This window comes from Myotis yumanensis, unplaced genomic scaffold (assembly GCF_028538775.1).
Source record: "Myotis yumanensis isolate MYYU_CA2020_CCGP unplaced genomic scaffold, mMyoYum1.0.hap1 SCAF_16, whole genome shotgun sequence".
Taxonomy (NCBI): Eukaryota; Metazoa; Chordata; class Mammalia; order Chiroptera; family Vespertilionidae; genus Myotis; species Myotis yumanensis.
The window spans coordinates 33121943-33149325 of NW_027223767.1; the positions used below are offsets into that span (position 1 = coordinate 33121943).

The window sequence follows — 27383 nt, forward strand, 5'->3', positions numbered from 1 at the left end:
AGCTCCAACCAGGCCAGTGCCCACAGACTCCCTCTTGCCCCTCAGCCCCAGTTCACCAGCCTCTCTCGCAGGCAGGCCCATGAGTTCCTTCAACACCTGTTCCCATGTCTCTCCTCCAAGCAGGCACTTTGGATCAAAAGCCTCTGGTCTCCTCTCACTCCCGTGTGACCCTGGGCACCCTGCATAACCCCTCTGAGCCTCGGGTCCCTTGTGGGTAAAAACGTGGATAATGACACTACGTTCACTGCATTTTGGGGCCAAGGAAATTACGTAGTGCATGTAACAGCCCCTAGCACATGCGCAGTGCTAGTAAGCTCTGAGTAATGTTTGCTTCCGTTCTCTGGGCCCACCTGGGCCCTGCTCCTTCATGCCTCCTCTCTGGGCACTTAAATGCCAGCTAGTTTATCCTAGGAGCAGAGCAGCCTGCCCCTCTCTCCTCTACTAGTGCATCCAGTGTGGTGGGCATCACGTTCCAGTCTGGAGGGACAGAGCGGAATTCTGTATGTAATGAGCACTTGGTGCATGTCCAAGGAAGGTGGGAACAGACAGGGAGGGAGGGAGGGGAAGGGAGAGGAGAGGAGTACGGGGGAGAGAAAGAAGGAAGGGAGGGAAATGAGGCGTCAGTCTAGGTTCCCTGGTCTGGACTTCCCTTCCTGTCCAACTCTGCTCTCTCTTGAGGTGCGATGGGGCTTCCAGGTAAGAACCTTGGTTGCAGAGGCCCCATCCGGGCTGCCCACAAATGCCCACCCTGGCAGGTGCAGCATGGGGGCAGGGACAGCAGAGGCAGCCTGTCCTGACGCAGGCAGCTACATATGGCCAGAATGAAAGACGCATTCACCTTCCTGGGGTTTCCATCTAGCCCCCAGCTCTCCAGCCTGGGCCTTGCTGAGGGGCAGGTCTGTTTGGCATGCCTGGGGCCTCCAGCCTGGGTATAGGTGGGAGGGAAGCAGGACAAGAGCCCTCTAGGGATCACTGGGCTCCTATAGGCCTCCTGGGTGGATGGATAGTCAGCTGCTGCAGCTGCCTGGCAGGCAGGGAGCTGGGAGGCAGCCCAGGCCTTTGTGGAGATGCCAGAGCCCGCACTCACCTAGACCTGCCCCCGGAGAGCCTTTCTCAGCTAGACTCCTCTGAACTCTTCAAGATGAGAAGAGGGAGGAAGGGAGACCCTTAGTGTCTGGCCCCTTCCTAGACATTCACAATGCAATGAGCACAGTGAGGCTCTGCGGAGTCCTGCAGCAAGGAAACCTGTTTCATTTGAACTCATTGCTTCCCAAACCTCTTCCATCAGGCAAACTTTTTCTTGAGGGCATTTAATTCACATCTTGAGGATACTAGAGTGTGTTGTAGGATGCAGTTTGGAAATGCCGAGATGGATGAGGGAATAGAATTTCGGCACTGGAGATACTGGCAGGGTCACCGAGTTCCCTCTGAAAACTCCTACCCATCCTTTGAAGCCCACTTCAGATGCCCTCAGGCTCTCCGTGGTGTTTCCCTACCCGCCTCAGGGAGAATTAACCAGTTGTTCATCTGCCCCGTGGACCTCACACACCACTCTATTCTGTCCTGTCTGCGTGGAGTTGGTTGTGCCTGTGTCCCGCTACACAGGTAGCTCCTTGAGGGCAGGAACCTTGTGTTGCTCAAGTTCGTTTCCCTACCACGTGGCATGTAATAAGTGCTCAGTGCACATTCACCAACGGAATTTAGTACAGCACCTTCATTTTACAGAGAAGTAAGCTGGGATCTAGGGAGGGGCCCTGCCCAGTGTTCAGCAGCTGGGCTTGTCCGGGTGGGAGGGTGTCACCAGGCTTCCAGGTCCCCCTGAACCTGTCCTCTGTCTCTTCCTCAACACCACGCCAGTTGTCATGAGTGCTGGGTTTTCTCTCTGCATTTGTGTTCACAGTCAAGCAGGGAAAGGGCTCAGGTGGCGAGAGGCCATAGCTAATCCATCCCTTTGGCTCAGCAGATGTCAGGGTGGTCACTTCTGTTCCCACCTGACCACCTTGTTGATGTCACTGATGGCTGCAGGTTTGGTGAAAGGGCTGATGCCCCAGACCAGGGTCCTGCCCTGAGCCTGGTGGGTAGAGGACTGTGTTTCCTGTTGTTCTTTTGTGTTGGGAGTTGACTACTAGTGTCCTGGAGGGGAGAGTAGCCATCGATTATATAAGCATGTTTGTACAAAACAAAAAGAATATGCAGCCAAGATGGCTTGTTTATGTGACTAAACAGACTCTGGGAGGGCACCAAGAAACAGACAACCTTGGAGCCTCTGGAGAGAGGAATGAGGCGGTGAGAGCAGGGCAGGGAGGGACGTTTTCAGGATGTATCCTGAGCCCTTTTTGACTTTTGCATCATGTGCAAGTTCTGTGGCATCTATTAAAAATATATAAATATAACTTAAAAAAATAATTGTAAAGGATAACATAGACCTAGGTGCCTGATCACAGAGTTTTGCTTTAACGATCAAGCCGATTTTAGCTCGTCTCAGGAAAGTTGAACCCATGGCCGGCGGCATTCAACCTTCCTTTGCTCATTTAGCATTCCCATAAGGTGGTTCTGCATCATTACTCCAGGTTTCTAAATAAGGAAAGTAGGCCTGAGTCCAGCCTTCCCCTAAGATGCCACGAGTCCAAGCCATCCTTCCCCAACCCCTTTCCCGGGATACCAGAAGCTTCCTCCATCTTCCCGACACAAGAAAGTCTTGAAAACTGTGGGCCCAGCAGCTCCAGCCCCTCCTGCTAGGTCCTCAGTCCAGCCTCCAGCCCTCTTATCCTCTCTGCCCCCATCCAGGGCTCAAGGACTCTCAATGCAATGTCAGGGGGATAGTGCACAGCCCCAGGGCACAGGGCCCACCCCTCTCCACCCCACTCCCTTCCCCTGCGTCAAGGAATTGGCAGATAGCTCAATTCCGATGACAGGGTGACTGAACCCCGGCCTGGCAGTGCTGACAAGTTGCCTTTTACAACAAACCCCACAATTAGGCCCTGCAAACAGCATCACGGGCACGTCCCTGATATCAGGCAGGGAACTAGCTTATATCCCTGGCAACCAATTCTTGGGCTAAAAATAGTTGGGTTCACCTCTCCCTGCTCAGCGTCCAGTCTCCGCTGGTGCCGGGAAGGAAATGAGTCTGGGGTCCAGGTCCTGCCTGGGTGCTGGGGTGAATGTCAGGGTTAACCTAGCTTTAATTAATAAGACAGTCAAGGGATTATCCAGCAGCGTGGAGTGGGGCTGCCTTCTGTGGGGGAGGGGAGCCAGGCTGAACTGTTTTATTTTAATCCTACCTGTTTTTTGAGCAGGAAGCCACCTTCCAGCGATCTCTCTGGCTGGTCTCCCAGAATACCATCCCTTCTCCCACCGACCCCCCAGCAGCACACCATCATTCGGGAGTACAATGGGCTAGGAATGGGTGCCAGCCCACTTGTCACCTTGGGCTGGTCACTTCTCCCTGGTTTATAGCTTCCTCGTCTGCAGAAGGAGCCATCCATGAGTCCATCTGTTTATGTATTAGATTCTCAGACATGTGGACTCAACTTCCAGTATTTTGTCCCAAATGTCCTCACACACATCAAGGTCCCTGAAATGCCAACACATGAATGCACAACCCCTCCTCACGGACCATCAGACAGCACATCCAGAGCCGCAATCCTGTGTCAGATCCTAAGTGCTAATTATTCCCCTGGAAAAAAATCACTTTTAAGTTATTTTTAAGGTCCAGTCCAGCTCGAAAAATTCCAAAATTCCTATTTTAGAGCCACTTTCCAACAGCAAAACACCAACCATTCCTATAAAACAGGTCGTTCGTGAAGTCTTGCCAGTCAGCCACACCTTAGTATAAATGAGACTACAAAGCCCTTTCCTGGAGGTGGAGGAGCATGGAGTCTAGGGTCCCTCATGAGGGGCCTACTATGTTAGGGTGTTGAAAGCCTTACCTGGCTCCCTACCACCCCTATGAGGAGCCCCCACGTGGAAGTCAAGGGCCCCCATAAACTGTGGCCCTGCCCACCTTTCCAGCCTCCGAACCTCCCGGCATGTCCTGCTCCAGGCTCGCAGGACTCGCTGTTCTCCGAGCAGACCAAGCACAGTCCCATCTCCGGTCCTTCGCTCAGGGGTGCCTCTGTCTGGAATGCAGTTTCCCCTTCCCTGCTCCGTCCCCACGCCACGTTTCTCTGTTGGTTGAAATTCTACTCATCTTTGAAAGCACAAATTCCACTGTCTATTTGTGAAGCCTCTCCTCTCCCGTGGCTAGAATGAGTCCCTCAGGGTCCCTCCCCTCGTCTCACAGCATTTGGAATCACGCAGCGTCAAAGCCAGAAGAGCCGTCGGGACCATCTACACCAGCGTTTCCCAAAATATTTGACTGTGACCCCTGGTAAGAAATCCACTCTATATTGTGACCCCCCCCACACACACAAAGAGACACACAGATGCATAAAACACACATAAACACACATGCATACACATACACACTCAACCACACACAGGACTCTATCTACATGTGCACCCACATGCAAACACACATGTACACATGTCCCCACAACTGGAAGAAGTTTGTCTATGTAATACTGTCTCACCTCTCCTGTGTGCAGTGCGCTGATTCTGATCTGTGGCTTTTCTGAATTCTGCTTCTGACTCACTAAACCCATTTCACCATCTTGTAATGGATTATAAAACTGCAGTTTGGAAAATGCTGACCTCATTCAACCCCTTATTTTTCAAATACAAGTACCAAGGTCCAGAGAGACGGAGGCACTAGCCCAAGGTCACACAGCTGGCTGGTGGCATGACCCAGACCGTTCTCCAGCTGTGCTGGCTACACAGTAGCCACCTCTCCTCTCATACCTGGAGACCTTTACATTGCAGCTGCTCTTGCAAGATTACAGCTCCACACAAAAAGGGCCACATCCCCAGCACCACCACCCCTCCCGTGAAGCCTGGCCCACACGGGGGCCCAATAAATGGCTCCATCGGATTGCCGAAATGATGATGAGAAAGGGTTTGGGAAGTCAATGACGGACCTGCCAGAGTGAAAGATTAATAAATGCAGCACCACGGCCTGGAGACCCTGCTGTAGCTCATTAGTGGGCCCGGGCTTTCCCAGGGTTTAGAAATGCTGAAATTGCCAGTGGAGCAAAAATCCTGCTGCTGAGTGGGGGGAGGGGCAGAGGAAGAATGAGGGATGGTGGAAGAGAGGTGGGGCTGTCAGGGAGGGGATGTTGGAGGGAAGGCGGGCAGGGGCAGCGGTGCCTGGGGTGGGGCTCAGGGGGTGAGTAGGGCTGCAGCTCACTGAAAATCTGAACAAGCTCCAGAGAGAATGGAACCGGGGTGTCCTTTGGTCTCCTCCTGTCATTCTGGGAGAAGCAGCTCAGGAGGTGGGCGGGGTGAGGCAGGGATGTGCACAGGGAGAGGTGAGAGATGGTGGAAGCGTAGCAATGAGCAAAGTGGACATAGCTCTGCGAGTTAATGCCAGACGCCACGCTGCTCAGGGGAGGCCGGAAGCCACTTGGGGCCTCCACAGCCCTCTCCCCTCCACTGCCACCTCCACTCCCCCCTGGGAGCGGCACCTCAGAGAGGGACAGTGTCTCCTCTGCCCACCAGAACCCCCATGTGGGAAATTAGAACTGGGGGTGGGCAGCCTGGGGGGACAAGATGAGCAGCTACTTTGCCCACAGCATGTCGTCAGATGAGAGGGACTTGGAGTTGGCAAGCACAGACTCCTCAGGTTGGCCATCCCTGATAGGTACCCCCTACACGCACCCCCTGTGCACCGTGATTGGCACAGATGCAGGATGTCACCAGGAGTACAAGTAGGGTGTCCTGGCAGGAGCAGGAGCCTGGGCATCGGTTTATTTATTCATTTGCTAAGTATCTATCGAGCTCCTGCTATGTGCCAGGCTCAGGGCCAGGTGTGCTGGATTGCAGTGGTGAACAAGACACCGTGCTTAGCGTGTAGCGGGGAAAGCAGACTTTGGGCAGGCTGTTTCGAGTGGCAAGGGGAAGCCCACAGGGCCACCTGAGGCACTGTTGAAGGCTTCCTAGAGGAAGTGAGATTTAAGGTAAAATTTCCAAAGACAAAGTTGAGGCGTCTAGGGTCCAGGCGAGGAGCCCTCGTGTCTGCAGTTCGGGGGGCTGGGGGGGCGGGGTGTCTCGGCCCCAGCTCTGCAGCATCGGGAATTATGTTATTCCAGCTGCCTCCAATGGGATGGAGCTCGGCAACGCTGACTCACAATAAACCAACCTTCCAGAGACTGAGTCATACATCAAAATGCCAATTTGCTTTTCTCTAATGGAAGCGTATTTGGCAACTTGCTTCAGGATTAGAAACCCTGGGTGTGGATCTCAATGCCACGTCACACCAGTGAAGGGACCTGGAGCAAACCTTTATTCCTCTATGAGTCTTGCTTTCCTCCTCTGAGAATCGGGATCATCGTCACTCCTGAGGGTTGTGATGAGGATGAAGTGAGCTACTGCATGTAAAAGTGCCTCATTTCTCTATAAGAATATCTATACACCGGTTAGTGATGTCTTACATTTGCATTTATTTTGTAATAGATGATGAACTCCCATGGTGCAAAATTCCAAATGCATCAAAGGATATAAATTGACAAGGGAGTGTCCTTTATGTTCCCTTTCTTGGAATAAATAAGTAAATATCATGACTTTAAAAATGTTTTGTTATAAAAGAATTACGACTTCTTCCCCAAAAAGACTTCTTTATATTATAAAAGTAACTTATGTGAAAAAAAATCCAAAGACAACAAAAGAAATACAATGAACACTTGCTCTTGCTCCTGAGCCTGCAGGCTCACAGCCGGAGGTAACTGTGGTCGATGGTTTCTCTGTTCCTTTAAGGAGAACTGTTATTGCTGGCTCCTGGTGCACCTTTCAGGGCATAGTCTGCTCAGGAGACCAGGTTATAAATGAGGATATTCGGGATTAGTCAGGAAGTGGGCGGACACTGGGCAGTTCCCAGGGGACATTTCTATCAACGTAGGGCCATGGAATCAATTGCCTTTCTCCATTCCAGGGAGATTTATCACCCACCCACCCACCTACCCACCCACCCAGCCAGCCAGCCAGCCAGCCAGCCAGCCAGCCCTTATGGTGGGGCCCTCTGCCAGGTGCCGTGGGGAATACAAGATGAATGAATGAAGCATGCTATCTTCTCTTGCATCATCTATCAGTGGGACAAAGGACAGAGGTCCGTGAATTTATGCACATCTAAAAGGGACGGGAGAGTTCCCTGATATGTCACCCACCACCACTACCATTTCACAGATGGAATAACTGAGATGGAGAGAAGATGCAACCTGCCCAAAGTCACACAGGGAGTGGACAGCTGGGCCAGGACTGGAAGGCAGGTTTGGGGACACAGCCCTACATAAGGTGGGGCCTGATGCAGGGAAGAAGTGGGCCTGGAGTCCAGAGAGGGGGTCTAGCTGCTTTGGAGAAGGGCAGGCACCAGGCAGCCGGCAGAGCTGCAGGAAGGCTCCATGGCAAGGAGCTGGGGGTGTCCAGGACTCATTCTGGCTTCCACCGGATGTTTACACAGAGAACACAGAGAAAGGCAGGCAAGGTATGTTGGCAGGAGGTTCTTGTCCAGCCAATGGAGCCCATCCTTGGGAGCTTAGCAGCCACAGGTCAAGGCCCCAGGGCACCCCTGGAGTCATGCAGTTCATAGCTGGAGAGGCGCAGGCAGAGCTTGGCATTGCTGCTTTGCCTTGGAGCCCTCTGCCTCCTGCTCTCCCCTGCCCCATAACCGTATCCTTCTAGTGAGGTTTGGGGAGACCCCCAGGGGTCCTCCTGACACCTCTACCAGCCATGGGTCTAGCAGGCTGCCCTCCGTCGGGGTCTCTGCTCATTTGTTTCGGGTTGCCTCGCATCCTGCCTTCACCCCTTGTCCTGTCTGTTTAGCCAGGCTCCCTGGGGAGGCCTCATGTCCCTCTAGTTCACTGGGGTCACACGCAAGAAAAGATTCATTGTGTACTCGCATTTGTAAGCTCAGCTCTGAGCAGCCTGCATCAACCAAGGTCTTCACAGGAAACAGATGGCCCACTTGAATCCAATCATTTGAGAAGGGTTTACTAAAGGGACTGTTTATAAAGGTTTATACAGACTGAGGAGACCACAAGGTGTCATGCAGTATTCTGAGGCCAGTGGAAGCTGTTTTTAGAGCCAAGGGGACCAGGGAGAAGGAAGTTAGCAAAACCCTGAAGGACAGTCATGGAGAGAGGTTGCCATGAGAGCATCAGGGACACAGCCAGCCCATGGCCACCCCTCAGAGAGAAAGAGAAAGAGCTGGTGGGATAAGTTCCCCAACTCACTCTCCTCCCTTCTGCTGATCTACAGCTGGGTCTTCCTATTGGCTGGACAGGAAGTGGGAGGGTGAGGAAGCCCATTCGTGCAATCACACAGGTCAGCCCTGGGGCACAGAGCAGGTAGGGAAAGATGGAGGGTAGATGTGGAGGGCAAATGGGAGGTCCCCTACACAGCCATAATGACCTCCTTCATTAATGACATGCCTCTCTCCCTTGTGCCCTCATGAGTGTTACTAGGCTCGATATCCTGCGAATGGATCCCCCAACTGTCTCACAGGTATTCCCCCTCTCTCTCCCCTCCTCTGCCCCATGACCCAGGGGCCCTCTGTGCTCCTCCCCAACCAGGCCTGCAGGTGGGACTCATAACTTCAGCCCTTGTCACCCCCTTGCCCGACCACATGGGGATGGAGCCATGTGGCCAGTCTCAGACCTGTCTTGTCATGCAGAAGGGACTCAGGAAGGGGCAAGCATGAGGCCTTCCTCTTCTGAAATGAGCTGCCGGTCTGTGGCCAGTGGGCCGAGCCTGGTCAGCACTTCTACGGCTCAGGCATGCCTAGAGGTGCTGGCCCCCATCCAGCTGAGCCACTGGGGGCTGACCAGATGGCAGCGGGCAAAGCTGGCTCTGAGCCACAGGCCTGGCTTTGGAAATTAGGCAATGAGTGGCCCATGGGAGGCAGCATATCCACAGGCACTTCAAGGCAGGGATAGCACGGCCCAGTCCCCAACCCCACTGTGGCTCATGGGACCTAGGCCTCAGGTCCACTGAGTCTTGCAGTGACTGCAGGGCCTTGCTAGGCCTGAGGAAGGCAGTTCAGTGCAGTGCAGAGTCTACCCACCTGCTCTTGGAAAAATTGCTTCCTCTTCTGGAAGATGAGATCCCAAAATGAGAGCTTCTCTAGAACTCCAATCTGTAAAACTGGTTCACACAAACCAGAGCTCCCTCCTCAGTCTCCTCATCACTATGTCCTCCTCCACCTCTAGCTTCAATCCCTGAGGTGTCTCTTTGGAACCTTGGGGTCTCACATACAATAAAACCCTGGCCTATGTGCTTCCTAAGTGGTCCAGGCAGCATTCATATGCTATGAATTTTTAAATGCACAATAATAGATAAAATGTTACCATAAACCCCCATGTACCCATCACCCAGATTCAGTTAACAAGTCATGGCCAATCTTCTTTCATTGATATTCCTACTCTCTTCCCCCCTTCCCATATTATGTCAAAGCAAATCCCAGCACCACGTCACTTCATCGGTAAACATTCAGTTTGTGTCTCTAAAAGGTGAGGACTCATTTTAAATACGTCACCGCAATGCCATCATCACACTTTTAAATATCTAATCATAATTCATATTTCCAACTGTTTATTTACAGGTTTGGTGTTTGGGTTTCTTTAAATTGCTGCTGGTTGATGTGTCTCTGTCTCTCTTTGTCTTGATCTGTGAATTGTAAGTGGCAGTGAAGTTCAGGGGTGCCAGTTTGCATGGCTTCTCTGGGGGCAGTGAAGACATTGCCAGGAATCTGGAGGGAGAATTCATTCGGCCCTGAGTCTTTTTGAATGCCAGAGGGAAGAGGAAGGAAAGAGTGAAAAGACTGGGCTGAGGCTCAGTGGTTGAGCATTGACCTATGAACCAGGAGGTCTGGGTTCGATTCCTGATCAGGGCACATGCCCGGGTTGTAGGCTCGATCCCCAGTGTGGGGCATGCAGGAGGCAGCCAATCAATTATTCTCTCTCATCATTGATGTTTCTATCTCTCCCTCCCTCTCCCTTCCTCTCTGAAATCAATAAAAACATATATTTTTTTTAAAAGCTGTAACTGCTTATTTGGGGGGGGGGGGGGCGGGTCCCATCCATGGCTGGGTGAGGCCAAACATCAGAAGTGGGGAGGTGCTTCACTGGTGATGAGAAAGATCCAGAAGAGGATGGGTGCCTACAGAGTGCGCAGCCCTGGAGGCAGGAGCCTGGGGTTGAATCCACTGGTAAAATGAACTGCAAACATTTCACTTGGCATCTGCTGAGACCAGGACTGGTCCCAGAGGCTGGGACCGCTGAGATGAATGGGAAGCAGTCTCTGCCCTACAGGAGCAGCTCGCAGCAATTCGGAGACACAGACAGGCACACTGTGTATTTAACCTCTAGACTTCAGTGTGCCCACCTGGAAAAGGGAAACAATAGCACCTACCAACCAGACCAGCAGAAAAGGGACAAACTATATCTATACAAAGGGAGGAGGGGGAGGGCTGAGTGCTTGCCTTGGGGGAGGGGGGAATGAGGAATGTTCATAGAAGACCCCAGGGTCCTCAAGTCCTGGCTCTACCAACTACCAGCAGGACACCCCCACATTGGTGTTACCCTAGTGGCTTCCCTGAGGCCTCTGTGTTTTGGAAATGATGGTGTTCAGGACATGTAGAGTGGAGAGCTCTTGATTTTCCGTGATTTGCAGGTAGAATAGAAAATCTAGGTTTGCATCAAAGCCCCATGGAAAGCCTGGATTTCTGCTGTCCATGGTACCGATTTATTGCCCTAGCTAGGTCATGGTGCCTCAACCTCAGCACTACGGATATGTTGAAACAGGTAACTCTTTGCTGAGGAGGCTGCCCTGTGCATTATGGGATGTTTAGTGGTATTACTAACCTCTACCCACTCTTCCCTCATTGTTGCAACCAGAAATGTCTCTAGACATTGCTAAACGTTCTCTGGGGGCAGAAGCACCAGATTGAGAATGACGGGTCTAGGCTAGAGGGATGCTATTTCTCTGTAAAGGCCTTTCCTTCAGACTCTGCACATCTGGCTGGCACCTTTGATCAGTTTTCACTTCCAGGACATTCCCAGGGTGTCAACCTCTCAGAGTTTTCTTAAAAATAAGCACCTTCAGTGGCCCTCTCAACCACACTTAGTAAATGCAAAAATATGGTCGTTGTGCCCCGGGTAAGCACATTTGCCCACTATTGATACAGACTCAGACTTGAGTAGAGAAGGAGAATCCTGTAGGTCATCCAAGGAGCCCTCTGTGGCTGAGTGGCCCACCCCTGCCTGCTGTCACTACCGAACTCTGTCCTGGGCTTGTCTCTGCTCCTCCCTTTATCCATCCACTGGGAAAAGAAAAATGGAAAGACTAGAACACCATTTTCCTGGAGTCAAGGCATCCTGGGTGGCATCCCAGCTCCCTGGGGGTCTCGGCTCAGTTCACCTTTCAGTGGTACCCTGGGAAATATCTGGAGCAGGAGCTGCGGACATCAGGTTGCAACGCATCCTGTGCCAAAGACAGCTGTGTGACCTTGGACAAAGGATCGGCTTCTGAGCTCAGCTTTCTCATCTGTAAAGTGAGGTTATTAATACCTCCTTCATGGGGTTGTTATAAGGATTAAATGAGAAAATGTTTGTGAAAGAGCTTTGCATGTTACCATCTGTCATACAAACCTTAATTGGCATTGCTATTATCTGTTGTTCTAAATGAGAGAATGAATAATTTCAAGCCCGTTATCCAAGGAGAGCCTCAGCCCAGCACTGTCTGCCTCCATCTCTGCTGGGCCTTCCCAGTCACTGCACCCCCATCACGTGTCCCCATCAGACCAGTCTCCGCCCCTGGCCCCATACTTGTTCCTCTGGCTGTGTGTCTCTAAGGGACCCTCCTGCCTTGAAGGTCTCCCTCTGTTTTCATCTGTTCATACCCCCTTCCTTCAATACCCAACTCCCACCTCCTCTACAAGATCTTCCCTCTGACAAAGGGGCTGGGTTAAGACCAGTTTGCCGTCTTCCCTCAGCCAAGCTACCTATAACCCCACAGCCCCAAGCCAGGTTCAGCATAGTGCTTGGTAGATCTAGATGGATGATGATTGACAATGATGATGATAATGTATTAGATTTAATAATAAAAACAGCTAATACTTTGGAAGTACTCAGTACGTGCCAGGAACCGTGCTAAGCCTTTTACACAAGTTAACTTATTTATGGAATGCCAGTTGGCCATGTGGGATTAAAGATCTGCCTCCAGACCCCAGAACAAAAGGTAGAACCTTTTTTGTCGACCCCAGGCAGAATTAATATTTCTGCCTCCATGCCCACAGTCTATTATTGACCTAATTTTACTGGCTTTTAATTATTCATTAAAGCGGCGGTCTCTTCTTCCAGTCTGTGAACATCTTGAGGGCTAGGGCCCTGTTTTATTAGTCTTTTTTAGCCTTAGCATCCAACAGTGACTGGCACATAGTTGCTGCTCATTAAATGTTTGTCGAATAAATGCACAGATGAATGGAGTAATTGACACCATCTCCCCTGATGTTCACGCAGTTTTATAAGCTGCCATTTTCCTGACCTCATACCTCAGAAGCATTCTAGACCAGTGTTAGTCCAAGCATGACCTGTCTGCAAACTATTTGCTGCCAGTTCGTGATAAGGTAAGCACAGAAACTGAGTGAGCAGTTAGACATTTTTAAGCAATCTGACAGTGTTTTATGTCCATTAGACCTAATAGTTTTAAAAACTGGACTTTTATTTTGTATGTCTTTCTTTTTATGTCATTTTTCTAATAATTCATCCCCACTGTATTTTGTGATAGTATCATTCTGCAATAGATTAGAAATTTAAACATCAATAGCCTTTTCTTTGGCCCAAGTAGGCTGAGAAGTATGGTTCCAGATCGCCGACCTCACTAGAACACTCATGGTTAAAGCCAACGGAATCCCAGAGACTCAGCCCTCCCTTGCCGGGTCCCACCCATCACTACTTGTTATCACATCTGAAGGACATAGAATTGTCTTTTATTCCTGTTCAGATTTCTCATATTTTCCCAAATCTGGCAGGTTAAGGAAATAAAAGCTGTTGGTAGTTTGGGCCTAAACAGGAAGAGGAGAAGGCGGGGTGGTGGTGGTGGGGGTGGGGATAGGTCAGAAGAGAGTTTGGGGGGAAGGGTCAATCTGGGAAGAGAAGGCTGGAATGGAGCAGAAGGCTGCCCTGAGGAGTGTGCGGACAGGTTGCCCTGAGGAGATCACCCTAAGCCAGCAGGCTGGAGGGGCTGGAGGAGGGGGGAGTTTGAAAGGGCGTAGACATGGAAGGCCTTGGCGGTGGCATCTGAGCAGATGAGAGCTGGGATCTTGAAGGCGGAAGGATGCAGTTTCAGGACAAATGAAAGGAGATATGGAATCCTTTCTCAGAAGGGGTGTTAAACACGGGGCTCTCATAACCCCCCTGAGGCGGTCAAGGCCAAAACCATAAATAAGTAGGTCATGAAGTGATACAGTAGCCTTCCTCCTTTCAGCTCAAGGGGGAGAAAGAGGATAAAATGTGCCATCTGTAGCTGCCTCTTTAGAAAGGGAAGGTCTGAATTCCAGGCCAAAAAGGCAGCAAGAGCAAGACTTGATTACAGCCTGATCGATGGCATTAGAATATTTAAAGATCAAGTCAGAGGAAGATTAAGGGGCTCAGAAAGACAAAAGTTGATGATGTTTAATAAGCAGAGAAAAACATGAAATCTAGAGCTGCTGGTCCAGGAGAGCCAGCTCCAAGGTCTCAGGCAGGGCTGGGGAGTGATGCCTCTGCAGTGTCTGGGCAAACCTCCCTGAGGACCCGCCAGCTTTCTCTCCTCTGATTCCACAATCGCCTGCTGCTGTGACCTTCTCATCAGGAATTCTGCTTTCCACAAAGAATTGCCTAGAGCAGTGGTTCTCAACCTGTGGGCCGCGACCCCTTTGGAGGTCGAACGACCCTTTCACAGGGGTCGCCTAAGACCATCCTGCATATCAGATATTTACATTACGATTCATAACAGTAGCAACATTACAGTTATGAAGTAGCAACGAAAATAATTTTATGGTTGGGTCACAACATGAGGAACTGTATTTAAAGGGCCAGAAGGTTGAGAACAACTGGCCTAGAGAGAGGGACCATGCTGCACATCCATTTGAGCATCTGGTCACCTTGATAATGATGATGATGATAGGGATGGTGACTATAGCTAACCTTCTTTACGCCCTTGTTATGGACCAGGCACCAGTCTAAGCCATTTAAAAATAATAATTCATTTAAACCTACCTATGAGGTAGGTATTCCTAACCCCATTTGAAAGACAAGAAAATTGGCTCAGCCAGTGTGGTCAGTGGTTGAGCATTGACCCATGCACCAAGAGGTCACCTGTTCAGTTCCAGGTCAGAGCACACGCTGGTGTTGCAGGCTCGATCCCCAGTGGGGAGGGGAGCATGCAGGAGGCGGCTGATCTCAATGTTGATGTTTCTCTCTCATCGATGTATATCTCTCTCTCTTCCTCTCCCTTGCTCTCCCTCTAAAATCATTTTAAAAAAACATATTTAAAGATCAGAAAATTGAAGTACTATTAAATAATTTCCCAGGCCCACACAGCTTGTAAGCAGAAGAGCCAAGCCTCAAACTCAGGCTGTCTGACTCCAGAACCTGCACTGCACTAGACCACCTGCCAATTTTGTTGAGAACAATAAATTGGCAATCTGGTTAGTGCACCCATCTCTTCTGGGATTGGTTGGGGTGAGTCAGTGCCAAATTCAGCAAGGCCAACTCTGGGACACTAACCAAAGGGGGGTTTTGCAAGACTCTAGTCTAGACTGAGTGCTTCATCTAGAAAGTGCCACCCTGTGTGCTTAAGCCAGTGTGACCAGCTGGCTTCCAGGGCAACGTCCCTCCCCATTTCAGAACCCCAAACCTCATCAGGGTAGGTGGAGCTGGGAATCAGGAGGCTGAAAACTAGGCTTATCAGCTCTGTGACTTTAGACACCACCGTCTGTGGGCCTCAGTGTCCTCATGAGTAAATTGCATATTGGGTCAAAAAAACCTCTTAAAATAACTCCCTTTCTAGATGAAGAACCAGTTGGACCCATGAACGCACTGGCTGTGGCCCAATGTGCTGAGAAGTGGATGGAAGGGAGGATGAGGGTGAGCACAGCAGGGCACAGAAGCCAAGGCAGTTAGGTTCAGAGTTTGATTTCAAAGCCACCACTCTGGAACCATGCTCCGCCAGGAGAGGCTACGGAAGGAAAAAGGTAGGAGAAGTCAGTTCTGTCCAGCTGGAAGCGCTGGAGGGGAACGTTTAAGGGCTGGAGGAGACGTGAGCTGCTCTGCAGAGCTGGGGGTGCACTTGAGAGCTAATTAGCCCAGGCGGATGAAGACCCGAGGTCTGGCCAGGCGGCTGACCCTACCCTGGAGGCTCGGCCGAAAGGGGGCGCTGTGGCCTCCTCCGCGCCCTGCCCCTGGATTCCTAGCAGCTTTCCCCTGCTGTAACGCATTGCGCGCCCGCTGCCCCCTCCGCAGCGTTCAGACGCCGGCCAGTCTTGCAGGTCACTGCGGTCTCCCCCTCTCCCCTCTCTTGGGGTTACCAGGTTCAGACCCTGGGCAGGCGCTTAATTTGTAGAATGAAGGGATGAATAAACGAGCAAACGAATGAATTAAAATGAATGAATGAGAAGGGTTACCCTCGCAGAGCTTTTGCGTCTCTGCGCGCACCCGGCGCGTCAATGCCAAAGGCGCAGGGAATAGGGCCCAAAGCCCCCGGCTGGAGGGAGGGCTGGCGGGGACCCTGTCCTGGCCGGCTGCGGGGCGGGAACGGCCCAAACGCAATTCCCATTTCTTCACCTGGTTTACGAGGAGGCTCTGCTCAGTCGGGGCTGCGCTGTTCTCCAGCCTCCAACAGCCTGTCTCTCTTAGATACGCCAGAGTCCCCCAAACTCCTTGGACTCCCCAGGCCCCTACTGAAAGTCGGGCGGGAGGTGGGAGGCCGCCTCCTTTCCCGTCCTCTCCCTCACCCCACCCCACCCCCTCCCGCCCCAATCCCTGGCTTCTCCCTAGACTGCGGCGGCCGCCACCGCTGCCAGCGAGTCCCGCCGATTGCTGCAAACCGGGACGCAGGGAAAGGGGGTCAGCGCGGCTAAGGCGCTCGGAGCAGGCCCAGGGAGAGGAGAGGACAAGGAGGCGGGGAGGGAACGGAGGGGCGCAGCACAGAGGAGGGACTGAAGTGGAGGGGAGAGGGAGAGAGGGGAGGGGAGGGACGCCGCGGAGAGGGGGCGGGGAGCCGAGGCGAGTGGCTGGGCGGACCAAGGGGGAGGCGGCGGAGGCGAGGCGGGCTCCGGGCGGGCGAGAGCTAAACGGGAGCCGGACTTTCGTAGGAAGGGGAGAGCGAGAGCCCGCCGGGCCCGGCCGGGCGGCGACAGAGGAGCCCAGCTGCTCACCCCGCCCGCTCGCCCGCCCGAGCCCGCCACCGGCGCGCGCTCCTCTGGGATGTCCGAGGGACCCAGGCGTTCAGGACGGTGACCGAGTGAGCCCGAGGATCCGAGGATGGGACGGCGCCCGCGGCTCCGGCTCATCAAGGTAAGCCGGAGCCGGTCAGCCCTCGAGGCGGCCGCCCCCAGCCTTGGGCCGGCGCGGGACGTGGGTGGATTGTGGGTGTGATGGGGGGATCTTTGGACAGAGCTGAGCACAGGTCTGGGCGCGGCCGGGGTTTGAGGGGCAGCCCGAATCCCTCTCTCTGGACCTTTGAAGCCGGCGTTGGGCGGATTGGGGAGAACGCTGGTGAAAAAAGGAATCGTGGTAGCGAAGCTGCCGGGATGTTGTTGGAGGAGGGGGTCCGCCCACCCGGGTAACCAGCTCTATGAGGAGAAATCGCTTTAGGCTTTGCAAGTGCAAGCTTGGTTCCACCTCCTGCCCCTCCCATTGCAGACCTGGGCCCGAGACTGGGGACTCTGGAGATGGGCTCCCCATCCGCCTACCGGCCCCAGCACCCTTGCATTACTCCCCCACTCGCACATCCCGCCCTGTCCCTTCCTGCCCCTTCCCTCCGCGAAGAGCTACAAATCCGAGGCAATAATTGTCCCCCGTGCCTCCGAGCCTTTGAGCAATATCGCAGTCTCCGGGGAGGAGACGGTGCACCCGGCGCAGGGTTCCAGGGTTCAGTTCCTCCGCGGCGCCGGCCCCCAGCGGGAGCGCAGCCTTTGCACCCGCGGTCCCGGAGCTGCGCAGTTGCCCGCGCCGGCTCGCTCCTGCCCCGGGTCTGGCGATGCGATTCTGGCGCCCTGAGTTTAGGAAAGTCGCCAGACCGCAAGTCCAGCGATTGCCGGCTGAAGTTCGGGGCAGTTGGGGCAGCAGCCCTCGGGCGGTGTGCGTCGGAAAGGGCTGGGGTCGACAGTCAGGCTCGCGGCTAGTGACAGCCACTTGCCATTGCCCAGCGTTTTCCAAAGTGGTCCGGAGTGCAGGGTGTGGGCACGTAAGCAGCAGACGGAGGGAGAGGCGGGTGGGCCTCCGCGCTGCGGCCGGGAAGCTCCTCGTGGCTCCCGCCTGAGGATCCGGGCTCCGCAGGGTCCCTGGTCTGAGCCAGCTTGACTGGGTTCAGTGCATTTAAAAGCGGTTACATTCACAAGAATTGAATGGGGGGAGGGGAGTGACTTCATTTCATTTCCATCAGTTATTAAACCAACTGTACCTATACCAAGTCACAAAGTGGTTTGAGTGCACCACCAAGATTTTAAAATGTAACTGCTGCCATTTCATCAGTTGAGATCTTACGAGTTACTGGGGCTTCCATCCTCTTCCCCCTTCTCCCAAATACTTACAAGTTGCTTTTTAAAATGACTGAGGGTTGCCCAGCCGGCGTGGCTCAGTGGCTGAGCGTCGACCCATGAACCAGGAGATCACAGTTCTAGTCCCGTCAGGGCATATGCTCCGGCTGCTGCTCCATCCCCAGCGTGGGGCGATCAGGAGGCAGCTGATCAAGGATTCTCTCTCATCATTGATGTTTCTATCTCTCTTTCTCTCTGAAATCAATAAAAATATATTTAAAAAGTAAAGAAAATGACTGAGGGTTGGTTCAATGAAACCCATACCCCCTTCACCATCCATTAACTGAGGACTGGGGGTGAACCCAGGACTATTTTCTGGGTGATCGAGAAGACAGGGAGCGGGAGGCAAGCAGAAAAGCATCCAGAGAGGTTGAAGAGATGGCATTGAATGGCAATATTCTCCAAAAGGCTAGTGTCTCTAAATTCACAAATCAGACCAAATTTGATGTTTTAAATGGATTCAAAGGCTTGAACTGTAAGGGTTTTTTGTTCCTTTTTAAGTTTACTTGTGAAATCGTAAATGTTCTTCCTTTGGCCTTTGTTAGAATCCTGCGCAAATCTCTACTTAGAATTATCACTTTTTTCTAAAAGAAAACATTTTTTTCTGTTGGTGCCTATGTGTTTTTCCTACTAGATGGTGAAGTGATGGTAATGAATTCAGTAAGTGCTCGATAAATACCGAATGAGTGAGAGGCAGTGAATGAATGGGCAGCTAATGCTGGTTGCATTTAAGTAATCACTTTTCTTTCTTTCATTTATGTACCATGTAGAACTTACTGGGTATTGTTCTGTCTGCTTTGCAAAAAAAAAAAAAAAAAAGTCACTTAATCCTCATAACAGCCCTTGGAAGTAGGAATTATTACTGAGGCACAGAGAGGCTATGTAATTTGGTCAAAGTGACACAGCCAGTGAGTGTTGGAGCCAGAATTCAAACCCAGGCACTGTGGCTCTAAGGTTTTGTTTTGTTAGCTTTTGTCAGAAAAACATTATAAGCTACTTACATTTCACCTTCTGCCTGATGAGAGCACAGGTAATTTCGTCAGCATGAAACTATGAATCTAGGGGCGTTAATCCAAAATCCAGCTCTGTCCCCACCAAGTCAAACAGTGTTGGGAAAGAATCCACTTGGGGGGCCCGAACTGGTTACAGAGAACTGGGGAAGAGTGTTGGGGCAAGAACACGTGAGTGTGTGGGAAACGTGTTGTGTGTGTGTGGGGGGGGGGGGGCAGTGAGTGTGCATGAGAGAAATGTGTGTGTGTGTGTGTGCGTGCATGAGTGGTTGTGAGTGTGAATGAGGGGAAAATGAGGTATGCTTGCATGTTTGTGGATGTGAAGGAGGAGACAGGTGAAATATTATCTCTATCCCCAGGAGAAGGGCTATGGAGCACCCCCGAGTCACCTACCCACCAGCCACAGCTCCTCTAAGGGAGACCCCAGTGTAGCTCAAAAACTGTGGGTTCTGGTGAGTGTGAAGGGGGGGTTATTAAAGGAGAGTGAGTTTTGAGGAGGGAGCTGGTTTTATTGCTGTTGTCATTATAAAAGCAATCTAACTGTATTATATAAAGTTTGGAAACCAGAGGATAAAATTATTGCAACCTACTCCTCCTAACACAGCTGTTACCATTTACAAATAATCCCTGCGTCGACCTATGAACCAGGTCACAGTTCGATTCTGGTCAGGGCACATGCCTGGGTTGCCAGGCTTGATCCCAAGTAGGGAGCTTGCAGGAGGCAGCTGATTGATGCTTCTCTCTCATTGATATTTGCATCTCTCTATCCCTTTCCCTATCTCTAAAAAAAATCAATTTTTAAAAACCTATTTTTAAAAAAATCCCTGCAGGCCCCTTTTCAAGTGCAGGTCTGGCCATCGGACACGCCCTCTCACTTACTGTGTCACAGCCTGAGTCTGTCCCATGTTATTCCTGAGCTTCCAGAGGGAGATTGTCAGCATCTGCGTATTCCCTGTGAATGAATGTTCTTTGCATCCCTATATCAGTGCACATTTGGGCCATTTCCAAATTGTTGCTTTGACAAACCGGGTTTTTGAGGGGAGCATTGGCAGGAGGGATACCAAGGGAAAGTAAGTGAACTCATTGTGGGGTCATGGGCTGCCATGGGGTGTGAGGACAACTGGCCTAGCTACCACCAGAAGTAAAGTAGGAGAGGGGGCTGACAGCCAGGCCACGCCGTTCCCATTTGATATGGCCAGCCCTGGAAGGGCATGACTCGGGCCGGTCCAGTTCTCAAGAGGGCATAGATTTATGGAAAAACAAGACACTGACCCAGGGCAGTGAGGACGAGCTCAGGTGGAAAACCCATGCTGCACTCTCTCTAATATTTGGCTCCTTGGAGAGCATCAGCAGCCAGCAGGGTTCAGCTGCACAGGAGTCTGGATGAGTGAGACCATTTTGGAGCTAAGGCCAAGTGGCGATTTTAGCTCCAGTGTTATATTCAAAATGAATTTGTTAGTGACAAATGACTCCTGTATACTTAGATTCTCGGGGGCTCCTATCAGCAGAGTCCCTTGGAAGGAACACCATCAAATCCTTTTTATTTTTATTTTTTTAAAAATATTTTTATTGATTTCAGAGAGGAAGGAAGAGGGAGAGAGAGATAGAAACATCAATGATGAGAGAGAATCACTGATCAGCTATCTCCCACACGCCCCCCACTGGGGATCGAGCCCATAACCCAGGCATGTGCCCTTGACTGGAATCGAACCGGGACCCTTCAGTCCACAGGCCAACACTCCATCCACTGAGCCAAACCAGCCAGGGCCATCAAGTCCTTTTTAAATGCTGGTCTTTGGACTCGTTCTCTCGGCCAGCCACCCCTCACTCCATTCAATGTGACAGTCAGCATCCCCTTATACAAATGAAAACATCAGGTGAAGCAGATCTAGGCTCGAATTCTGTCTACTATGAAGCTCTGGGAAAATTAGGTTATCACTCTAAACCTCGGTTTCTTCATCTGCAAAAAGGGGGGAAATAGAACCTACTTTATGGAATAATCAGAATAACTTCATGAAATGTCAGGTGTGAAATTAAGCACAATCGCACAGTGTCTGCTTAATAAATATTAGCTAGAGTAGTCACGCAATCAATCTTACTAAATTTTATCAAAATTTACCAAATTTTAAAAAACCATCACAAGGAGGAGTTGTGAGGGGATAGTGGAAGAAGGAGTGGGTGGTAGTGTAGAATCTCCTGCCCCAGGTCCTTTGGACAGTCCCTGGGGAGAAAGGATGGGGCCACCTGCTGTCAGCTGAGCTCAAAGGTCAAAGGACGGATGTACCTGCAATTGGCCCTCTGAACATCTCTGATATGTGAGAACATTTGACAATAAAAAGAGAGACATGTAAGTAGGATAATACAAGATGATTAACTCACCGGTGCAAATAATTATTTTGAAAACAACTAGCTGGATTCTATTAAGCAACAGATTGTTTTCTTATTTTTATTGAATTTATCGGGGTGACGTTGGTTAATAAAAGTATACAGGCTTCAAGGATACAATTCTATAACACATCATCTGTATACGTATTGTGTGTTCACCACCCCAAGTCAAGTCTCCTTCCATCACCATTTATCCCCCTTGACCCTCTCCTACCTCCCCTACCCCCTTTCTCTCTGGTAATCACCATCCTGTTGTCTGTCTACATAAGCAACAGATTATTAACCATTTCATTTCAGAGTAAGTGGTGTCTGCTTCAACAAAACTGAGAGGCTGGAAAGCAGAAGGGAGGAAGGAGGGAAGAAGGTTGGGGGATATGGACATGCACTGGGTTTTCTGTGAAGTGGGTATGTTGAGGGGCAGTTCTAGGAAGTGGTTCCTTGTACACAGAACATCCAACTCAAATGCTTTAGCCAAACGCTTTCTTTGACATCTGTCGCCCAGCAGCCATGAAACCATTTCTGGGATCTTTGTGGCTACTCTTTCTGCCCTAGAAACACAGGCAATTTCAGGATCCCACCCCTTGCTCCGCTGGGCCTCAGAGAGCAGCCCCAGGGAGGTGTTTAAAGGTGAGAATTGTGGCACCTGCCCCCCTCCACCTGTCAATCATTCCCAACCTCCTGCCAATCTGGCTATGAGCCAGGGCGCCTAGGTCAGAGCCCAGGACAGAAACTGGCTGGACTGGTCCATCTGCTTCCCAGGCTGCAGAATTAGGAGGTGGAGGTTGTTCTATGCTGACTGACTGGCTACAATCTGGAAGCCACCCATGGCGAGGCACAACGGGACACAGTTGAACCTTTAAGTGCTGGGAGGTCGAGACCTTTGGGAGGGTTGGGACAAGGTATTGTTCAGTATCCCTGGCAGGTACATGGAAGGCAGCCTGCCTAGGGTGACAGGCTAGAGTGAGAGATGGATGCATGGACTTCCCCCTCCGACCCCATTTACAGCAGGGATTATCCCCCTTCCTCCGCCCCTTGATCGTGTTTCCCTAGCCTCCTTGGCAGGAATGGTTTCCAGGAGTACCAGCAATTACTAGAGGAACAGCAGCCCTGCCAAGGTGGGGACGGAGTTAAGTGGGGAGAAGGAGGGAGGCTTGGGGATGAAGGGCTGGTTCAAGGCCAGGGGCTTTACTAGACAGAGTTCGATCCAGGGCCCCTTCCTGTCTTGAAGGCCCCTTTCTCTTGTTCTCCCATTCTTTCCAGAGTTCCCCTCCTCTCCCCACCTTCCTTCCTCCTTTTCAACCCCCATGATGGACAGGTGGTGGGTGTTTTCAGAGCTGGGAGGAAGCTGCAAAACCGTCCAGCCCAGGGTTTCCCAGTCTCAGCACTGTTGACACGGGGGGCTGGGTGGTTCTTTGCTGTGTGGCTGTGCTGTCATTCTAGGGTGTCGAGCAGCATCCGGGCCTCTATCCACGAGATGCCAGTAGCACCATCCCAGACATGGCAACCAAAAAAACCTCCAGATATTGCCACATGTCCCCTGGGGGACAAAACTGCCACTGGGTTGGTTCAGTTACCCTCCACCTGGTGACACTTTAGAATCACCTGGAGAGCATTAAACACTACAGTCCCAGTTTCCTCTCAGACCTGCGGGGCCAGAATCTCTAGAGTTGAGCCTGAGACAGAATTTTCTATCTCCCGGACGCCAAGTGCTCTCTGGAAACTTCTGATTTCATCTAATTCACAGGCAAAGAAACAGACAGGGCCATTGCCTATCTTACGGACAATTACGTGGTCATTGCTAATCTCTGCCCTAAATCTCACTGCTCAGTGGGGTTTGGTGGCCTCGCAGTCCCCTTTATGCCAACCCCCATGGCCTTGGAAGGCGGTTGCTTCTCCAGAAAAAGCAGCCTCCAAACTCCTATTTTCGAATAGAATCTAATTTGCAATGGCCCCGTCTGTTTCTTTGCCTGTGAATTAGATGAAATCAGAAGTTTCCAGATGATCTCACTCTGCCTTCCCAGCCTGCTCCGCATCCCCTTCCACAGGCAGCTTCTCAAAGGACACCCGGCTCGGCCCACAGTGAAATCCCCTCACTTTACACGTGTCAGAGAGCCGGCTGAGGTGAGATCGCAGCTGATAGTGGCACCTGCGTGGCTGGTGTCTCTCCACGCGCTGTCCCCCGCACATATCTCGGCTGTCTCCCAGAGTAGCAGGTGCCCCCTCAGGGGTGGTTCCCCAGTTTCTGGGAGCCACACTCAGCCCCTGCTGAGCAGCCCCCGGGGGCAGAGGACAGATCAGAGCCCCAACCAGGCTCCACTCCCACCAGAACCAAACTCAACCCTTCCTGTGTCCCCGCTGACAGGGCCCTGCTGCTGCCTCCCACCCCCCAACCCTCCCATTCCCACTGCCAGCTCTTGGGGAGCCAGGCTGCAGCCCAGAGCCAAAGGTCAAGAGGGAAAAGAAAGCTACACCTTCTCTTTTGGAGGATCCATGCTGGGGGTGAGGGTGGGAGGGAGGCAGGGGCTCAATCCCAGGGCTGGAACATCTGGACGGTGGGAAGATACTACGGGCTCCAACTCCTTGGGGTTGAGGATTAAATGAGAAAAATCATGGGGCCTGGCACTGTGGCAAGTCTTCAGTAAAAGCTGGGATTTAGAGGAAGGAAGGGAGGGAGGGAGAGAGAGAGAGGAGGAGAGAAGAGAAGAGAATGGGGCAAGACGGAGAGGTGTAGAGATTAAGACCAGGAGAGAGGAAGGTAGGTAGGAAAGGGTCAAGGAGGCCAAGAAGGCACAGACTATGAGAAAATATCGAGAGAATCCTAACTGGAGGGGGAGGAAATGAGTGGGTGAGAGGCAGAAAAGGAGGCTAGATGGGGGTGGGAGGGAGGTCAGCAGTGCCCCAGAGCGCTGCCCACCACCCCTCCCTGTGCCAGCAAATCTGCATCACTGACTGTCATACACGGGCCATTTTTGCTGGTGGCTGCTGGGAACAGAGTGGTGATGGAAAGTGGGTGTCCTGGGTGGGCAGGGGACCCGTCATGGAGCGCTTGTGGGGAGAAGGCCAAGTCAGGAGGAAAGCAGCTTGTACAGAGCAGTAATCACCACCATTCGTTCTCTGCTTACTCTGTGGGGCCCCATGCTGTTTTAACTGCACCCTATTGTTGAATCTCCCCAAGAGCTTTAAGGTATAAGTACTTCATGCCTATTAGCCACATTTACAGATGGGAAAATTGAGACTCTGAGATGTTCAATGATTTGCCCAAGATCACACAGGGAGGAAGAGGCGGATATAAGATTCCAGTGTGGGTCTCTCTGACCCCAAAGTCAGAAGTCTGAATTTCTACCCCCGTCAATCCTGGAGCCAGAACGTAGTTAGACCTGGGAAGGAGCTTAGGGAACACACTGCCCTCCTCGTTTTACAGACCAGGAAACGGGTAGGAGGGGCAGGGGAGTGACTTGTCCATGGTCACAGAGCAAGTTTGTCAGAGTCAGAACAGGATCTCAGCCCTGCACTTCGCACCCCCAAACACTTTTCTCCTTCAGCACACCCCGCTGGAGTCCAGGGTGGGGATCCATGCGGGAAATGGAGACCAAGAGCAAGAGAGAGCTCCTGGTGGCCGGGAAGGAGATGCAGGAGTAGGAAATTCACCCATCAAACATCCTGGTGGGAATCATGAGGGGACCCCTTGGTCAAAGGGGGCAGAAAGTGAAAGCCAATCTGCTCATTACTGTGTCAGCCATTCATTTATTCATTCAACAAACATGCATCGGGACCTACTCTATGCCAGGCTCCACTGAGGACAAAGCCAAACCCAGACCCTGCCTTCAGGGAGCTTATGACCCAAGGGTAGAGTATATCTGGGACCCTGGGTTGGGGTGTGTATATTCCAGAGTCGAGGTTCCCCAGGTCCTGCTGCTTTCAGCTCTGCTGGGGAGCCTCGTTAGGGGAGCAGAGGAGTGAAGTAGCAGGGGGCGGGGCGGGGCACACCCTGAGCCCAGGAAGAAGGCCTGGAGGCGGGGAACACCACGCATGTTCCCCTCCCTGAACTGTAGGCAGGAGATTTTCATTCCCATTTTTCCTCTCTGCACAACAGTAATTTAAGTCAATTAAATGTAATAATAAATTATTTCTCGTCTGCCTAGAATAGTCTTTCACTGCTCACCCACTTTGGGGGAAGTGCAGGCTCTTTGCCTTGAGATGGGGCAGGTTGTGGCTGTCATGGGAAGAGGCTGTGGCGGGGAAGGGTGGCTGGCTGGGGCAGGATGGGTAGGAAGAGGGTGCTCAGAAGTCCTGGGCAGTCAAGAGCGCTGAGAAAAGGCATCGCTGTCCTTTGTCCCCAGTCTAGTTTTACCCTGGCTGGTGAAAAGGCACCGCCCCCCCCCCCCTCAGGGCCCAGCTCAGCGGGTGCACAGCCTGTAATTCTAACCCCCACTGACACCTCGGCTGGCACCTCTGTGCAGAGCAGAAACTGCACAACTCCCTGTGGGCCCTGCCCTTCCCAAATCGCCATTCCGTAACTACAGGTGTATCTCCTGTAGGCACAGACAGGTCTCAGAGAATTGACTGCTCATGTTTTATTTCTGCAACCTGGTTTTTAAATGTAACGGGGGGGGGGGGGCAGCTTTTTGATGAAATCTTGATTTATGACCTTTCCTCTTTTCATATTTAGATTTTCTTCTCTTGGCTTTGCTTGAAACAGGCTATACCTTACAAAGCACATATCTGATAAGGGGTTAATGTCCAAAATATGTAAGGAACTCATACAACTCAATACCACACAATCCAGCAATCTCACTTCCGGGTATGTATCCAAAGGAAACAAAATCACCATCTCGAACTGGTATCCTGACCCCCATACTTATTGCAGCATTATTCACAATAGCCAAGACATGGCAATAACTGGTGTCCATTGATGGATAGGTGGATAAAGAAAATGTGGTATAGATACACTGGCATATTATTTAGCCACAAAAAAGAATGAAATCTTGCTTCTTGCAACCATATGGATGGAGCTTGAGGGCAGTATGCTAAGTGAAATAAGTCAGACAGGGAAAGACAAATGCTATATGACCCCTTATATATGGAATTTGTAAAAAATAGAACTCATAGAAACAGAGGAATCGCTGGTTGCTGGGGTCGGGAGGGAGGGCAGGCGGGAATGGGTGAAGGTGAAAAAATACAAACTTCCAGTGAGAAGCTGAATAGTTTGGGGGATGTAATGTGCAACGTGGTGGCCATAGTTAACGATACTGTGTTGCATATTTGAAAGTTGCTATGAAACTGAACATTTCAACTCCTTGAATGTAGAATCATCCCAGCAAGAGTCTTCGTGAGATCGCTAAATGGAATGGTTTAAAAAAACAAAACTACTTTCCTTCTAAGCTGAAAAAAAGCCCTTCCCACTGGAAAGCTTGCAGAGAAGGCAGAACAGCCTGACTGAATGGGGGGGGGGGGGGGGGCTGGTCCGGCCTGCACCCCTCCCTTACCTGTGGGAAGCCTGCTGTCCTCCCAACCTCTGTAACTGAGGAAGATTCTGGGGCCCACAGCCACCAAGTGACCACATGGACACTTGTAGGGGACTTTAAGCTTCAGAAACATCTTACCCCTGCTTTCCCCCAGGTGGCCCACATCCCTGTGATGGAGTAAGAAAGGCCTCCTTGCCCAGAGGGGCCAGTTAACACTACGGTGTCGGGTGAATTTCCCGCCAAAATATAAGATGGCGCGGGCAATTATTTAGGTTTCCCGCGCAAAATCAGGGATTTTTATGATACCTATTACCCCAATGGGTATGAAACGGTTCGCATACGCAGGTAGGTATCTTTGTGAACGGCAAACAAACAAATATTTGGTAATACGCAGTTACAATCGGCCCGAGTTTACACGTTTCCCGCACTCCACCGCAAATCTATATGAACCGAGTTAAGACGGCTCCCGCGGAGTACGCGCAATTCACGCGAGCCGACTTAACTCGTTTCCCCCACTCCAAGTGTTAACTCCCCTGAAGTCACACAGTCCACAGCAGGTCTGTCAGAGGTCTTCCTGGGGCCTGGGGGACAAGGGCTTGGGGGGCTCTCCCAAGCTGAGCAGCAGAAGTTGTTGTG

General features: G+C 51.6%; 1 protein-coding gene across 1 annotated transcript in view; it reads left to right on the plus strand.

The window, feature by feature from the left end:
* The first annotated feature begins 16395 nt into the window (after positions 1–16395).
* CRHR1 (corticotropin releasing hormone receptor 1) overlaps positions 16396–27383 on the plus strand; it is a 36893-nt gene continuing 25905 nt past the window's right edge. The window contains exon 1 of the mRNA XM_070392876.1: positions 16396–16643. Within this exon, the coding sequence (XP_070248977.1) occupies positions 16611–16643 (33 nt within the window). The 5' untranslated portion in view covers positions 16396–16610. The remainder of the gene's footprint in view (positions 16644–27383) is intronic.